The sequence below is a fragment of the Nyctibius grandis genome, chromosome 1 (genome assembly GCF_013368605.1).
Source record: "Nyctibius grandis isolate bNycGra1 chromosome 1, bNycGra1.pri, whole genome shotgun sequence".
Lineage (NCBI taxonomy): Eukaryota > Metazoa > Chordata > Aves > Nyctibiiformes > Nyctibiidae > Nyctibius > Nyctibius grandis.
The window spans coordinates 79,864,550-79,881,375 of record NC_090658.1 but is presented as its reverse complement, the minus strand read 5'-3'; the positions used below and the strand labels follow the sequence as shown (position 1 = coordinate 79,881,375).

The window sequence follows — 16,826 nt, the reverse complement described above, 5'->3', positions numbered from 1 at the left end:
CTCCTGATAACTGAGAAAAAATGCACCGCATGCAAGTTTTGTAGAAATGACATACTGTTACTATTCATCCCCTGACCAGCTTAAACCACCTGTTGAGGACATTTTTTTCCCCTTGAAGCATGTATGCTCCTCTCAGGGCACTCCATCCCATTCACCCTGAGATTCTGTTTTTCCATGAAGAAGTGTCATATCAGTGGCAAACTAATATCTTTGCCAACACTCACCAGCACTCTCTTTGCATTTCAGCACTAACCCTTCAGGCAGATGTTCTGAAAGCATCTTCAGGCTATTTTTTTTTCAATGGAGCAATGCAAAGTGAGGCTGCTCCTCCTAACAGGCTTCCAGAGTGCATTTCCTCCTGCAGAAATAGCTACCTTCAATCCCTCGACTTTCCCTTTGCCAGATCACTTTCGAGCCTCCGTTCTGATCACCTGGAGAAAAGCAGCATTCCTCAGAAGAAACATGCACTTCCAAGAGTGAGAACCACAACCTCCCTTTGAAAACCTACTCCAGCACGGTGCAAACACACTACTTTTGACATTTTTTCTCATTTCTACACATTTGAATAATTGCTCTCAACTCAGCACACTTCTGCAATACTTTGAAGCTCACCTCTCTGGTTTTAATATTCTAAGTTTGACTCCAAGACCCTAAAAAGCTGCTGAAATATATATTGGCAACTCATCATAGTCTTCCAAAGAAAGAGAAATATAACATTGTACTGCAAACAGAAAATTCATTGCAATTTTTAGAACTATGGAGAATATATGGATGCCCTAACAAATACAACTTGCTTCTTAATCAACAAGAAGGGAAAGTAATTGTCTAAAGCTGTCTTTTCATGAGACAGGGAAAGAAAGAAACAGTAACCGAAACCCATGCACTTCAGAGACTCCCAGTCGAGGCTTGCCCCTGTAGTAGGAAGAGAAGAACACACAGTTTTACCTGGAAACTGGAGAGCTTAAACTTTTCAGACCTGGCCTGTATAATACAATAGAACAGACTTTCTGTTATACATTATACAATACCGGACAGGTATAAAATATCTGTATCACTCGTATTTCCCTGCCCCTTCTATAGACTCCTTTTTGAAAATCTTCAGTCTACGTCATCTATTTTAGGACTCCTCCTTGCAAAACCAAGACGCCCGCTCCTTGCAGTCTGTTTTTCCTGCAGCACAGTAAATTGCTACTGTTTCAAATGCTTGAAAAAAATATTTTGAATGAAGTCCAAAGGAATATTCTGATCGCCAGTGGCTGTTCTCTCTGTCTTAACCTAGATCAGTTTGACATAAGCCATTTACTTCATGGTTAACCCCGGAAAAATCCTGCAGGGAATATAAATTCATGCGTTAATCCTGCTCACCAGTTTGGTTCCACTTAGGTTTGGATGAAGGAGGTGCCGCGTTGCAACCCCGACTCAAATTTACTGCTTCAAATGCTTTAACAAAACACCACTCCAGAGCCCTTTGTGATCCTCACACAAACTCTTTATTGCAGAGGAGAGAAAGAGACACCACTGTAAGTGCTGAGCATTACAATGAAACATAAAGCAGCATTAAAGTTGCTTAATGCTGCGGTTTAAGCAGCTAATCTTGTTTCAGTTGAATGGCATGTTCATTACAGCAAATAAATCAGTAACGTGTAGGATTATTGAAGAGGAAAGACATATTAAACCAGTTTAGGGCATCATATTGATTTTTTTTTTTTAGTGTCCGATTTAGCTTGGCGTTTTTCAACAGTCAGTTCTAATAAACGCCTGTATGGCACAGATTAAGCGGGTGGGAATGCTGCCCAGAAAGGGTATTATGAATAACTTAAGGCACTGGTTTAATTGCAGCAATCCATGATACTTACTGTGCTGGCACCAGAGGGGAATTTTCAGTATTAAAAGTTAAAACTTCAACCAAGCTACCAGCGAGTATCTCTCTTTTATTAAATATTTGAAAGAGCTTTCCAATATTTTCACCTCGATGGGAATAGGGGAAAATTTCAGAGTTCATTTAACTATTTAACTTATTTCCACCACAACTCATTAAGTTATTTTAAAAAAAATAATTCGCAGTTTACCTGATGCAACTTTGCGTCTCTGACACTGCAAAACATTGCAACAGCATCCCTGCCGTCCTGCCACCCCGTCAGCCCTATTCTGCCCGGTCCTGTTTGCAAGGAAAATGCACAGAAGCGAAAAAGCCCAAACCTAGCTCACACTTCAAGCAGCAGGCTCCTTTCAAAGCTATACTATACTATTCGAGTATTCCTATATTCCTTCCCCACGGTGCCAGTTCCCTGGCGCTATCCTTGCCACAGCTTAGAGAAATGAGTAGGAGCAACTTGATCCAACTTTGGAGATGGCCCTATTTGAGCAGGGACTTGGACTAGGTGATTTCCAGGGGTCTCTAAGTAGGTCTGACAAGAGGAAAAGAAACACAGTTAAGGCTTAGGGTGAAAGAGCAAAGCGCTCACCAATGCCAAATGGCCTCCCCTCAGCCTCAGCAATTTGTCTGTGTCCGTGTAGAGTGGAGATGCCCTGTAAAACACCAATGACATTTGCGGTAAGCAAGCTCCCATCCCGCACACCATACACCAATACATCAAAGCAAGGATTCAGCAGGAAACAGGAGTGGGGAAATTGTTTTATCGGGGAGGGGGGAGGGGGAGGGAAATGCAGCTTTTTCTTCTCTGTGTAAAGCTGAAAGTAACAAAATCTCCCTGCAAAACAAAAACCTCCCTCTTCCCTCACCTCTAATCTGTGCAAGATAGGAAGGTCCATCATAGCCCACTGTGCGTCCGGAGAAGCATGCGTGCTCGTGGGTGCTCCCACACGCTCATGTTGGGCAGCGAAATCAGAAGTGCCCCAGGCAGCTTCTCTGGCCCCAAAGCAGATGCTGGGGGCAACCAGTTTGGATCAGCACCATCTTTCAAGCAGAACAGTTGCAAGGGCTTGAAGCTGTGTGTCATAGCAGAAGATGCTGGTCTGACAGCTCCTTAAGCCCACACCCAGTCCCAGGTACTGATCATGCTAGAAACCCTCCTGATGGCCAGCAGAGATGCTGGTATCTCTGTATTGAACACCTGCACTTGGAAAAAGTTATCACACAACTGACTCTGGTCATCAGTCTTTCTTTACATGTTGTTTTTGCCTTGGATTAGACCAGGGTCTCCAACATAGCAACCGCATTTCAACTCTCGGCACAACACAAGGCTACTACTTGCACATAAATCATCCTGGCTGACTCCAGCAAGTAGCAACAGACACTGATCACGATGCTGGGAGAAGCAACGCCTCAGAGAAGTTGCTGAATTTATTGGCTCCACTCTTCCAAATGTGTAACTTTTTACACTGGCAAAAATACAGAAGGTGCATCCTGCACAAACTTAGAGAGGATCGGGCTAAAAATGCTTACACCAGTCCCAGAAGGAAAATTCACAATACGAACAAAAATTGGAAAGTTACCTATACATTCTGATAAGGAGAGCAGTGACTTTGCTGATCACACAGCTTACCACTCCAGAGAAACTCTATAATCAGGGCATGAAAACTAATGTATAAATTAGCAGAAAAGCAAGAAGATATAACGGTACTTGATTAACTGGACAGTAAGCACCAGAAACAAAACACTAGGAAACTGAAGCCATTTTGTGATCATAGCAGGCATTTAATAAAGATGGAAAAAAGCAGCCATTACACAAAACAACTATTTTTGGTTTGTTTTAAAGAAAGTCCCCTGTTTAGTGCTGAACAGGAACCCTTACTCAGCCTGAAATAGAACAGGAACTTTGTAAAGAGCCTTTGAACCAGGATTACTTCAACACCATCCACAGCATCACACTATTCAGGTACCCTCACAGAAGAAAGCAGTTGCTTTTAAGTAACTCAGAAGCAAGTCCCTGTTGCCACCCCAGTGCTTGCTCCCCTTCCCAACCTGTGCAGGCAGCCCACCTGCGTGTCCCCTCACAGCCCAGTGGGGGACCTGGGCTCAGATGCTCCATCTCCCTGCTACCAGTCCCCAACCTCACCTCCACCAAGGAGCTAGAGCCTCCCCTTTCCAGCTCAGCTGCAATCAAGGCCCCATTTGTACCCTTTTCTCAGGGTTTCAACCACCTGTGAACTTCAGCAGCCTCTCCCTCCAAAACACTTTGTTCTGAGTGTGCTTACAGACACTCATTTCCACACTCTCTGAGCCCCTGCTCCATTCATTGGGTAAATCCCCCGATCTACCTGCTTGCCTTTCTCCTGTGCTTACTCCCTCTCAAGTCCCTCTGCCAAGCATACAGGCAACCAGAACCATTTCTAGTTTTCCAGCTGAACCCGCAGCTCCCACGCTGGCATTGCAACTTTCCCAGCCTTCCTACAAGTGACACACTGAGATTTAAATTTCCCAATAGCCACATCCTACCATTAGTGCACAAGGCTACTACCATCAGGTGAGACACCCAGCTCTCTCCATGGTGAGGCACTGCGCTGCCATTTATAAAGAAATCCTCCCGCTCAACAGCAATCCAACACCGTGCCTGCTGAAGCTGAAAGTGGCCAGTACAGGCAACCAAAACCCTCCCCACAAAGACAGCAAGTCATCCCCACTAGCCTTACCCACACAGCCATTGAACAGAAACTCCGTTGCAACTACCAGGAGCCTTCCCATACACTTCATCAGGCTTTGACTGAGCGGAAACAACCTCCCCCCCCCGCCCTTTCTCAGCAGTTGCAGTTCATTTGTTCTGTAATTCAGCACGGCCCTGCTTTGAAAACGTCTTTCTGATGCTGTTTTCCTGCAAATGGCATAATGAGGAATAATAAGCAGGTGCTTCTGAACACAAACGCAGAACAGCAGGAGTATAAAACTACTATAAATGAAACAATTAAGTAACCACGCTGTTCGTTGTTTATGGACAATCTTTATTAGAACTGACTTTCCATGTTTAGAGGTTTCCTAGTAAGTACAAATATGAATCAAAGTGCTACCCCACAGTAAGAAATCTTTATTTGCACAAAAAGATACAAACAACTAGTATTTCAAAGTTCATCCTATTTAGTACATATAATACCAAAAAGGCAAAAAATAAACGAAGAGGAAAGACTAGCAGCAAGAATTCTAGTTCTCCTTCAACACAGTCTGTGTGCTTCCACATTTCTCTAGGAAACAGAGTATAAGAGAACTCAATCTATATATGAAATATCCTACCAAAAATATAACACTGTGTAAAGAAAGTTAGTAGTACAAATTTGTGGGAAAAAGAAAAAAAAGAGGGAAAAGGAGAAAATAGCAGATGTAATATTAAAAATCTCAAGTGTAAACTTTACTGCTGCTTTAAAATAAAAAACAACAAAAGTCACATGAGTACTTCCGTTTGGCTTAGCAGCCAGGAAAATAAGAAAAGCTGATTTTTTTTTTTAAAGTGCTTAACCACCATATCCAAAAGTAATGACTTTCAGACCTACTTAACATGAATGTGCTCAAAAAGCCACTGCTTACAGTATAAAAGCTGTCATTCTGAAACGCTGCACATACAAACTGGCTTTATCTGCACGAATGAAAGATTGCTTTGAACAGCTCTCAATCATATGATGTCCCAAATCAATGTAATGCTATTAGAGCAGGCAGCTGAACAAGTCCCAGAAAGTTGAAGTTTAAGAATAAGAGATATAAAAAAATAATCTTTTTTTTTTTTTAAAGGCAGCATGCCTCTCCCAGCCGCAAGAAGGTAACTTTATGTGATAAGCAAGAGAAACACAGTTTTATGTTGTTGTTGTAAACTACCTAGAACAAACTGACTGTTGACCTAGTAATTCACATGTTTAACAGAGGGAGATACATACTTCTTAGTGATAAAATACAAAAAGGCAGTCATGTGGGTGTGACCAATCGGTAACACAGTATTTTACTTAATATTAAACATACTCTAAATTTGACTCTAAAACTGACAGTATGTCCTAACTCAAAAAACCCACAAAAAATAACAAGAAAAAGAAAACAATGACTTGAAGAGCTTTAGGACTGTGTTGTTATGTCATTATATATTTATTTGAGCCTTAGTGCAAAGGAAAAATTTAACATTCTAGGCTCCAAAGCAAGTCAAATACATAAGACTCTTTCATAGGGTTTTTTGACAGATGTCAGACACACAGATTCCAAGACAAATTTAATTTTTTAGCTGTAATGGCCTTCACTTTTTTCCCAAGGTTAGAAAACACATTTAAAAATGGGAGCAAAGACTCTGGCATTCATTAATCTCAAGTACAGCTATCAATCGTTTCAACCCCACCACTCTCCCAAATCAGGACTATCATAACCAAACTGAACCGTCAGTGTTGCTGCAGCTGTTGAATTGTGCCCACAGCCTGTCAGCAGCACTATCCATCCCTGCAGTTCTTGTACTAATTTCTCCATCAGCTTTGGAATCCTGCAAGCTTGAATTTATTTACATTCATCTATTTCACAGGTCTAATTTTTGAAACTCTTTCTTGAAAGTCATCAATTCCCAACATAGTACCTTCATTGTCCTTCAGGACAGTTTTTAAGTTAAGAGAACCCCCTGGTTCATTTACCATTACAATACATATTATCTAGAAAAGGTAACTTTTTCCCTACAAAGTTCCTGTAAACATGTCTGTATTAAGCCACAGCAAGCTCTAGACCATGAAATTCAGTATCTCCAGTGACCTGACTTGACTTCACTTCTCCTTTACAAAAGAAAAAAAGCAAACAAACAAAAAAAACACCCTTGATTATTAAAAAGGAAAGGAAGTAACAGAATACACAGACGTAACAGTGAAGCATTCAGTTACCCAAGCAGACATCTAAAATAAGCCTCTGAAAATTTAACATTTGAAAAGCAATGATTTTAGTGGCTAAAGTGTGCAAATGACTAAATATGCCCCCTGCTTCAAAGATAGCTGAATACTGTAGTCATCCATTATTATTAATGTCTAGCACTGGCAGTTCTGTTGCTTTTGTTGCTGGCTTTGGACATTATATATTACCACTTCCTCTGCATACTTCATGCCTTTTTTATTTTTTTCCCCAACAGAGACCAGCAGCATGACTTTAGAGAGAGGTATCAGAAAGATGGGAGCTTTTCTTTTTAAAGGTTTCATGTCCATCCCAAGTCTGGCAAAACTGAATGTTATGTGAAATTAAACATAATGTTTCAAGCAGGAACATCAAATATTATTTCAAGTTTTGTCTGTCTATGAAAATCACCTCAAAAATATTCAGAATCTCAGGTTTCTGTGAAACAAATATGATAAAGAGGAAAAAAAAACATGCAAGGGAAGTGTAACTATTCTATTGATGAGAAATACAAAAGCTTAGAAACAGAAAAACACCAGCTTCAGCCCAAGACTGAAAAAACCCACAGATTTGTCAAAACTGTAGTCCATACAGCATCACACAGCCCTGCCTTGTCATGTTTGTTAATATCCTCGCTTAGAAGTCAGACAGCATTTTGTTTAACTTGTGTTGCTCTGTATCATTACACTAAACCATAATTAACTCCTCTTTTGTGCCGGCCTCATTCCAACACAATTGTACCCACTGTATACCAGCAGCAGTTCTCAGGTTTTGTTTTGCAGCTCAGCTGTATTTTTCTTGGATGTTCACAAGACTGGCATTTGACTGGATGCGCTTGGCTAGAAAGGGAAAAATTATATGAAAATTAAACACAAAGAATTCCACAAAACTAGTCTCTCCACTCCCCCCTCTATTTATCTGACACAGACTTACAAACAGCTTTCTGTTCACGTCCAGAAACTTTAATGAAAAGATATGGCTGAAGCTCTTTACTACCCTTCTTCAGGGGACAGCAGCAGACTAATCGTCGCTATTAGCACCGTCAGCACAGCTGCAGGCAGATCTGGCTGGGCCCCCTCTCCCACAAGAGCCAAGCTAGTCCCTGGCACCACCCAGCTCTCACAGTGAAATGCCAGCACCATCACTTACGCAAAATGAGTATCCGTTTCTTCTGCTTCGAGTGAAGGAAGCTACTAAGATAAAAAACAATAGGTAGGAAAAGAATAAAGGATGAAACTGCAATCACTGGGACTGTATCACTGCAGGGAACAGAACAGTTGAAAGTCCTGCTCCAAAGCTTCCGAGTGATGTTCATCTAAAAGAAAAACATAAGCAACCCGTGAGAGCAAGCACATGCATTTTTGCAGTGCTGCATGGCAAACACTCAGGCCTCAAGACATTCAAGTGTTCATATATTACCTCAGAAAATAACACTTTAACAGATTCCCCCCCAGCAGAAGCAAGCAAATCCCTGGAGATGTAGAAACAGATGACTTAAATGGAGCCAAAATTTCACATCATAACTTTTACAAGCTTCAAAACTAGACTATACTCAGATACACTGTAGACATTGCCACATGCCTGTTTCCCGGAGAACTCACTGACAGCCTGCAGGGACAGGGCTAATCCCATACTTTCGACAGCACTCCTTTTGCCCAAATGCTTAAAACCCCACAATATAACAAAGCTTTTTCCAAACATATGTCGCCAATGCTGAGGACCCCTAGAAGCAGCTGCTGTAATAAGGAATCAATTATTACACTGGCTATAACAATAGCAGTAAAGCTTCGCATTAAAAGCCAGAAGATTAAAACATTTTTTTTTCTAATCCATCCCCTTCGCAGTAACAAGAAATTAAAGTGCAGCTACTTAAACTGGAATGCACTCGGGTGATCAGGAGCTTCAGTCACGCTCCTGCTGCATGGACTGAGGACAGGACCTAGCAAGACAGCCCCACCAAGCTAACTTCTTCCTCACGCGCCATCAGCCTGACAAAGGCACCGCTGCCAGTACTGTCCCACACCGAAAGGGAAAAGGCAATCCCTAGCAAGACAAGCGCAAATGGCTTAGATTAATAAAGACCTTCATGACAAGGTCTCCCTGTTGAGTGTTAATAAATACTTACTGCATCTTCCACGTCGATACACAAGTGTGCGGAGTGCCCAGACTCACCACCTTGCCTGTTCATCCTCTGCAAGTTGTTATACAGGTCATTCAACATCTTGTAGGTTTCGTTGCAGTTTTTACACACTTCTGTGTAGTTATTTGGTGACAGATAGATGGTTTGTCCCTAGGGTTATAAAACTCTGTATGAATGTTGTTTTAAGGCATCATAAAAAAAAAAAACTTAAAAACTAGAGTCAAGTTTGAACCAAAATCCACATTTCTAGCATCCTAGATTGATAGAGGCCCAGACAGACAATTCACATGAGAATGCAGGAGGAAAAGGGACCAACTCTAATTCACTAGGGGCAAGATCCATTTCCTGCAGGTTCTGCATCTCCAACTGTTCTTTGAACTAGCAGATTTTTTATTTAAACACTTATTTTTAAAGTACCAGTTCCCAGGAAAAAAAAATTAATTACTAGTAATTAAATATTATTTTGGAGGCAGAGATAGTTTTGGTTTTGTTTGCCCATACCTAACAACTGTTAGGTTGCTACTGCTGAGCTATACTGACAGGGACAGACTGTGCCATATTAAGTAATCCTTTTCATTTGTGGCCCTCACCACCCCTGAATACAATACGGCACACCCAAAAACAAAACTACCATCTCTAAAGATATTCCAACCCAGTAATGGTTGTACCAGCTACACACCAACCACTGAGTTAAGTTCTAGTTCAGACACTTGAAGTGATCAATAGGCAAGTCCACGCTGCTCCTGACCAAGGCCTATTAAAGGCACATTTCATATAAATCATTAATAATAAAAAAAGCTCTGAGCTTCCTCAGAAATTGTCACATACCCATCATTTCCCATTTTCACTACTGAATGATCCCAGAACTTGGCCAGTTTCTGATTGAAACGGCATATGCGCAGTTTCTTAGGCTATTTAGGGCATTTTCTTTGAGGACGATTACCACATTTATTTCACTAAGTAGGTTATATCGCCTTTGCAATATGGACAAACTTTAACTACCCATAATTTTACTAGTCATAAGAATTGTTACAACAAGTTAAGGTAGCTGGTCTTTCTGAACTAGTCTATATTATCAAAAGGTTATTTAAAGACTGAATTGTTAAGTCAGAAGACAACAATTCCACAAAGAGACAGAAAAAGAGACTTACAGCATGCAGACATGCCGTTTCTTACTATATAATTATCAACTATTGTGAATTCAGAAATTCTGATGTGAAGTAGCACTGCAATTACGTACAAAATGAAGTCAAGGTGAATATCAATTAGAATTAATTTTAGGCTCTCAATCTGTATTACAGATCATTGCTTTATCTGCCTGAAATTCACAAACTCACCAGCAGTTTATTTGCCTAATCTGTATCTGCAGTTTATTCACCGTAAGTATGATTTTGCTAGCAATTAGAGGATTTAGTGCTTCTCTTAAATACACAGCATAAATACCTGAAGGTTATGTTCAAAACATGTCAGAGATTTATTGAATAAATCCAGGAACTCTACAGTAGAATCTGATAATCCCTCACTGTTGTTCTTTAAACAATCTGTCAAAGAGAAAGAAAAACATCAGGATATTCTAATTTCTAACATTTCCATAGCCAACAAGCCCCAGACACTCCACTCCTGCAAAAAGAGCTCTCGACTATAAAAGGCAGGTCTAGTCAACACTGTGGTTTCCCTATCTGCCTGCCATTGATGTCTCAGACCTGCTGACCTAACTCTTCATCGAGAACATATTTCAGAATTAATTGGCCTTGATTAAGTGAAAGATGAAGACTATAATCAAGAGCTTTCTGAAGAGGGGGTCTGAATTATCTTTGGACTTTAAGATAAAACAAGACATTACTCTTATTTTCTAGCCCACAAATCTGGCTTTGCCCAGCAACAGTAACAGCCATTATGTGAAAGCAGAAGCATCAGCATTGGAGATGAAACTGAGAGCATCCACAAAACAGCTACACCGTGAACACAATAGTAGAAATCAGAGTGTAGGTTGTTATTAAGAAAAGAGCTGACAATTTCACCAGCTTTGAGGGGAGCTCTGGGGCTTTCCTCCCCGTCATAGGCTCAACCCTACCATGTTAATGCTTCCATCCATCCCACCCTGCTTCAGGTGATCTGACCAGACAGACCCTTGAAAACAACAGTGGTTTGGGAATTTAGATGTTCAGCAACAGCACCGTGAGAGCAAGCCAACATCCTAGAAAACTCTCCTGAGGGAAGGAAGCACCACCAGTATTGAGGGCGAGCACTCAGCTGGACACTGGGCAGGCAGCACACGGGTCACAGGCCAAGCACAGCAGGACAGCAGACTAGAGAGCTGCTCCTGTACTGTCTTTCCAGCCTTCACACAGCCCAGACTCACAAATGAAAACAAATCCTTCTGGGCTTTCAAGGGACTCCACAGCAAACCTAGCATCTTTAACACTCAACTCCATAGTGCTATTCCCACTGTTTTCTACTGCACCTATTAGTGTAGGGTCCCAATTCCCACCACTTCCAAAAGCCATAGTTTAGCTGTAAGCGTGGCACAGCACCATCAGTATGGGGACAGTGAGATACAGGGATAGACTTGGACACCCTCCACCCATAAAATGAAATAAAAAGCATGGCTGTGGAGGCAGATATTGTTCAACGTGTAAGCATTCCAGAGTTACTGATTTTATTAACAAACAAGGACAAGTCTCTTATGTAAGTTTTTTTAAAAATGGGAAGACTGGGAAAAAAACAGAAGAAACCACAATGAAGCCAAGGAAAGTCTCCAGCAGGGTCTGTAGATGACAAAGAAACCTAACATGACTACATTTTGAAATAACAGCCTAAAAGAAGTATTTATATAACAACTAATTTTTCCAACAGACCAGTGCCCTCAGATTTTGGCAGTACCCCTTACAAAATAAAAAGCTCCTGTATCCCTCATTGGAGTGGCTCTAGTTCAGGATTTCTATGTAATATACTGTCTGTATTTAAACAAATACATAACAACTCTGATCTGTGCAAATTTTAGGGGCAAAGTTAAGCTAAGTCATAACAGTAGCATGAAAGCTACAGAATGAGTCACATACTTGCACAGTTGGCTGCCTCCCAGGTTTCGTTAAAGAACTCCGAAAGGGTCACAACTATCTGCAGCCTGTCTGAGGTCAAGATGCTTTTGGCACAATTGTGACTCTCAGAAGAATTCTAGAAGGAAAAAAGGAAACAACAATAAAAAAGGAATCAAATGTTAAAAATACAATGGGAAAATTTTGAAACATATTTTAAGCAAGCAGAGCTAAACAATTACGTCTCATCACGTTGATATTTCTAGAATAGGCAGAGCAGAATTGACAGAACAATAAAAATCTTTTGATCCTCGAAATCATACTATGAGCCACACAGCTTACTGCACATGGTCTTTGAAGACCTACTAGGACTGCATGCAAGTCAGTCAAAAATATGTCAATGCACCAAAAAAAAAAAAAAAATTGCAAGCAGAGGGACAGGGCCTCCTCTGCCAGGTACCTCATATTCATCCATCTCTGGGCCCCTGCCCCAGCAGCCAGCTCAAGGCATGAGCAGTCAGAGAGAAGGACGTCAGACTGCAGGAATATTTGAAGGAGATGAACCAACAGACTCAAAACAAAACAAAACAAACCCAGACAACAGAAAACAACATCCAAAACCACTGTACCAGTGACCTGTATCAGCAGCAAACTTCCCCCCTATGCAGCAATACTGGGAACACTGCCCTCCACGAAGCAGGGCCCACAGCTGCTCCCCCAAGCCTATGACTAGGCCGGGCTCCCATCCTCCCCAGTTACAGGTACCAAGCTCACCTGGCCTTAGCAAACCACCCAATGCACCCCATCCTCACAGCAGGCACTGGCACAACTCATACAGCAACTTATTCTCTGGACCAAGTTAATAAAAAAAATGCAGAGCAGCTATAAAAGCAGGTACAGAATAAAGAGGAAGTATCCCTATCAGAATTCAGAATAACATTTTTCTCCTTCAAAGCTTTATTTTCTCCCTCAAATCACTGATACGAAACAAGGATCTCCAGTCAGCTGTCTCCTGTGCTCTAGCTCCTGGTTTCTGGCTGCTAAATTGACTTAAGCACTTATCAAAATTGCCTAAGCTGCCAAAAGCCTCTTTGATAAGTGACATGGGACACACAAGAAAATAATTTCTTTAACGAGAAACATGTTCCTTACAGAGTTTTATGAGAGATCCAGTTTCTGCCTCTCATTTAAAAAATAAACTTGTTTTAACAAATAAGTTTCCCTTGGAGCCTCAACTGCAGAAGTCGAATATTGCCACATCTGGTAACTCCTACGTTCACCCACTTTTATTTCTAAATTACAAACAGATATGCAAGAAAGTTGTTTATGCAAGAAACTCTCTGGTTGCTTCATGAAGGCCTTTAACCGTGAAACTTCCTCACCAGCTGGACTCATGGGTGGGAAAAAGCACTTTAAATCCAAAACTTAATCAAGTAGACCTATATCATTCTTTAAATGTATGCCTAATTTAGTCTTTAATTAGCCTAGTGAGGAGAATTTTACATTTCAGAGATGTCCAAAACCTGACTTGGCTGCTTCTTTCACATAGCACTATAACTACTGTAGGATAGCAAAGATAAAAACATCAGATATCTGATTACTTGCGATCATGGATTAAGGTTGCAAGAGGTCACCTCCTTTATTTATTTGGTTACTTAATCCATGTGCAGAAGGAAGGCCAAACGCTCTCTAATACAGATGCGTCTCCCAGACCAGTCCTCTCAGGCTGCAAGTACTCAAGAACAGCAGCTGCAATGAGTTCATACATATCGTAAGTACTAGGATATGTCTGGCCACCTAATCCTAGCCAAGACATCATGCTGAAAGTACCCAAGAGAATTACATACTCAATTCCTCACTTTCACATTATCTAGTCACTTGTATGAAACAGCTTCCATACGAGAAACAAATAAACAGACTATCGGTTTGCAAACTAAAACAAGACACCACTAGTGAGATATTTGCCCTGGAGGACAATTATCAAATGAATGTCCATGCACTTCTCCAATATAAGCACTGCGGTGGTGAGGGGATACAGGCAGACAACGCATCAAAACCAGAAAGTGATACTCCTTCACACGACAGGTAACTAAGCTGTGAAATGGTCTGCAGGAGGACACTGCGGCATCAGAAGTTTACCTGGTTTTAAAGAGCAACAGATTTTTCTTGTCAATGGCGGTTGTAAATACAGATTCCGAAATCCCAAGACTGGAAGCACAATCCAGGGAACACACTGCTATAAACTTGCTCTCTGCTTGTACTCTTACCAGGGCACACACTTCTAGCCATCATCAGAGAACGGACAAAGGTCCTTTGGTCTGACCCACTACTGTCATCCTCACATCATCCCAGGGACTAACTTTTACAAATGGATACACTGGATGAGAACATGCAAAACTAGTTATGAACCACCTCCAACACTAAGAAACTTTAAAAAAGAAAATATGATTAAGAGTCTGGAGAATGTAAACAGAAGACCCAGCTTCAGTCAAGGTTTCCCACTGGTGGGGTCCACAGACTCCAGCCAGCGCTCAGGACTTCTAGTTTGCTGCCATGCACTCCCACCAGCTTTGGAGCCCAGAACACTGCGACATGGCTCCCCACAGATGATGTGCATCACTCGCCATGGCTTCAGAGACCATCAGTTTTCCATGAAGTGCCAGGCAACTAAGCTCTGTCAGTGTTCCTCATTAGTCCTATACAATGACGACCTGCGAGGCAGAGCACTGCTTTAGGTATTGCTGCATCAGCAGGAACAACTCAAGTTTTTCCACTTGCACAGAGGAGCAAAGCTTTTTTCTTCTCCAGATGGAGCTACTTCCCCCTAACCATGCCGGCAGCTGGCTCCGCCGACCATGCCACAGCACCAGGGAGCAGAAGGCAGCCATCGCTGCCAGCGGTGCTGCCCAAACACCCCCAGCCTCCGTGAAACCACCGGTGGGGCTCACAGCGTGGGAACAGACCTTCGCAAGCGCGAGATCCGCCCACCCAACCCACGGCTGCCCCGCTCACCGCCTTACTGTCACGGGGACAGGCCCGGCCTAACGCACCCTGCCGCTCCTCGCCCTCCCCGCGGAGCTGGGCCAGACACCCGCTGCCACGCCGCAGGGAAGGGCGAAGCCGTAGCGCCTCAGGGCCCGACCGTGCTCTGGTACAGACCTCACACGACCTGGAAGCCTGAAGGCCGCACGCCGGGCCCCCGCCCCGGGCAGCCGCGCAGCCCCCTTCCGCCCGCCCGGTTCCCCCCCCGGACGCACCCCGACGGCGCGGGCGATGCTGCCGTACTGCGCGAGGAGGCGGCGGTAGTGGAGGTGGCAGGCCTGGCAGAGCCGCACCGGGCGGGCGCGGCGGCCCAGGCAGCCCGTCAGCGCCGCGCTGCCCTCCGCGAAGGCGGCGAGGAGTTGGCGGCACTCGGGCTCCAGCTCGGGCAGGTCGCCGGGCAGCCCCGCGCCCCACAGCTCCCCCGCCAGCTCCCCCGCCTCACCCAGCGCCTCCAGCGCCAGGGGCCGGCGCGCCTCCCCCGCCAGGGGCCGGCGCGCCTCCCCGGCGGCGGGGCCGAGGGCGAGGGCGAGGGCCAGGGCCAGGGCGGGCAGCAGCAGACTGCACACCGAGGCCATGGCGGCCGCGCCGAGGAACCGGAAGCGCCGCACCGGGAAAGGTCCCGCCTCCGCCGCGGGGTGCCGCCGCTCATTGGTCGCGACGAGGAGGGGGCGAGGAAATAGGCGGGGCGTTCGGGGGAGGAGGGGAGCGCGGGGGCGGGGTAGGGCGGGGTAGGGCGGGGGTGGTGCGGCCCCATCCCGGGGCACGGCGCCGGGGCGTCCCCGGTCCGGGTGCGGGCAGGGCCTGCACTGCCCGGGAGCGTGTCCCGGGCTCGGGACACACTCTGCTCCGTGGGAAGCGCAGTTTCCGTGCCGTGCGTGTCAGCCAGGTAACACTCTCTTCATCCGAAAGGGGATTAAAAGTGTCTGTCGTCGGGGAAGTGACTTTAAAATATGCCGAAAATACAGCAACAGTTAGGAAAAAAAATCCCTAAACCAGAGAAAGAGTTGATGAGCGAGAAACAAACTGCATCTTTCTGCAGACAAAGTATTTTCCATGTTTTATCCCAAGCTGGACACCTTTGTTGGGACCTGGCCCCAAACTTGCCCGTGGCCGCTCCTGAATAAAACCGCAGTCACCAAAGGAAAATTCTTCCCAGAGCAGGAGGAGTGAGTACAGCAGCAGGTAACCCCTCACCAGGGACTGTAGTGCCAGGCTCTCTAATAACTCCTTTGCCTGGCAGGACCCTGACCCCGTCCCTGTCCCGTCTGACTAAAGCCCTCTCCAGCCACCTCGATGGGCCTTTGATTGAGTCTGGGTCACTCAGTGCTCAGGTCAGATACACTTCAGGGAGGCAGAGCACAGCCCTGCAACTCTGTACCATGGCGCCTTCAGGAATAACAGAGCTGAGCAGGAATGGCCCCATCCATCTCTTGCGGCACACGTGGCACCGGTGACAGGAGGCAGTGCTGGCTGACGGTGGTGTGACGGTTGTGGCAGCTGCCGGGAGCTCGGTGCTGCTTGAGCCGGCTCCCCATGCACCCAGCCGTCCCCAGCCCCACCAGCTCCGTGTCACCCAGCCCACCTGGCATTAGCTTGTGCCAGTTGTACGGTAAATGTCACAGCATGGAAATGTCCAGGGTAAATTTGTGCTGTCAGTTAAAACATGACAGGAAAAGTGATGATAAAGATGCCATCGGACAGGCAAAGAGCGCCCAACAGAGAACATCTGGCTTCTCTGAGTGGGCTGAATACCCCAGCACCAAAGAAACGGCTTTCAAAGCGATGAATGAAAACAAATTAAAACCATGTCATG

At 44.3% G+C, this 16,826-nt stretch overlaps 1 protein-coding gene across 1 annotated transcript; it reads right to left on the bottom strand.

The window, feature by feature from the left end:
* Positions 1–4,878: 4,878 nt before the first annotated feature.
* OSTM1 (osteoclastogenesis associated transmembrane protein 1) lies at positions 4,879–15,588 on the bottom strand. The gene is made up of 6 exons (XM_068403696.1): positions 15,229–15,588; positions 11,996–12,110; positions 10,377–10,474; positions 8,919–9,083; positions 7,943–8,108; positions 4,879–7,632 (listed from the first exon to the last, which is right to left on the bottom strand). Exons 1-6 carry the CDS (start codon positions 15,586–15,588, stop codon positions 7,577–7,579), a joined length of 960 nt encoding a protein of 319 aa, XP_068259797.1. The 3' UTR covers positions 4,879–7,576.
* Positions 15,589–16,826: the final 1,238 nt, after the last annotated feature.

What these genes read in the sequence shown, in the direction of transcription:
- OSTM1 (XM_068403696.1), bottom strand. Translation starts at nt 15,588, where the DNA reads ATGGCCTCGGTGTGCAGTCTGCTGCTGCCCGCCCTGGCCCTGGCCCTC. An exon ending in GGAGGCAGCCAACTGTGCAA is followed by an intron (nt 10,475 to 11,995) that starts GTATGTGACTCA and finishes TCTCTTTGACAG; the next exon opens with ATTGTTTAAAGAACAACAGT. An exon ending in GAAACGGATACTCATTTTGC is followed by an intron (nt 7,633 to 7,942) that starts GTAAGTGATGGT and finishes TTCCCTTTCTAG; the next exon opens with CCAAGCGCATCCAGTCAAAT.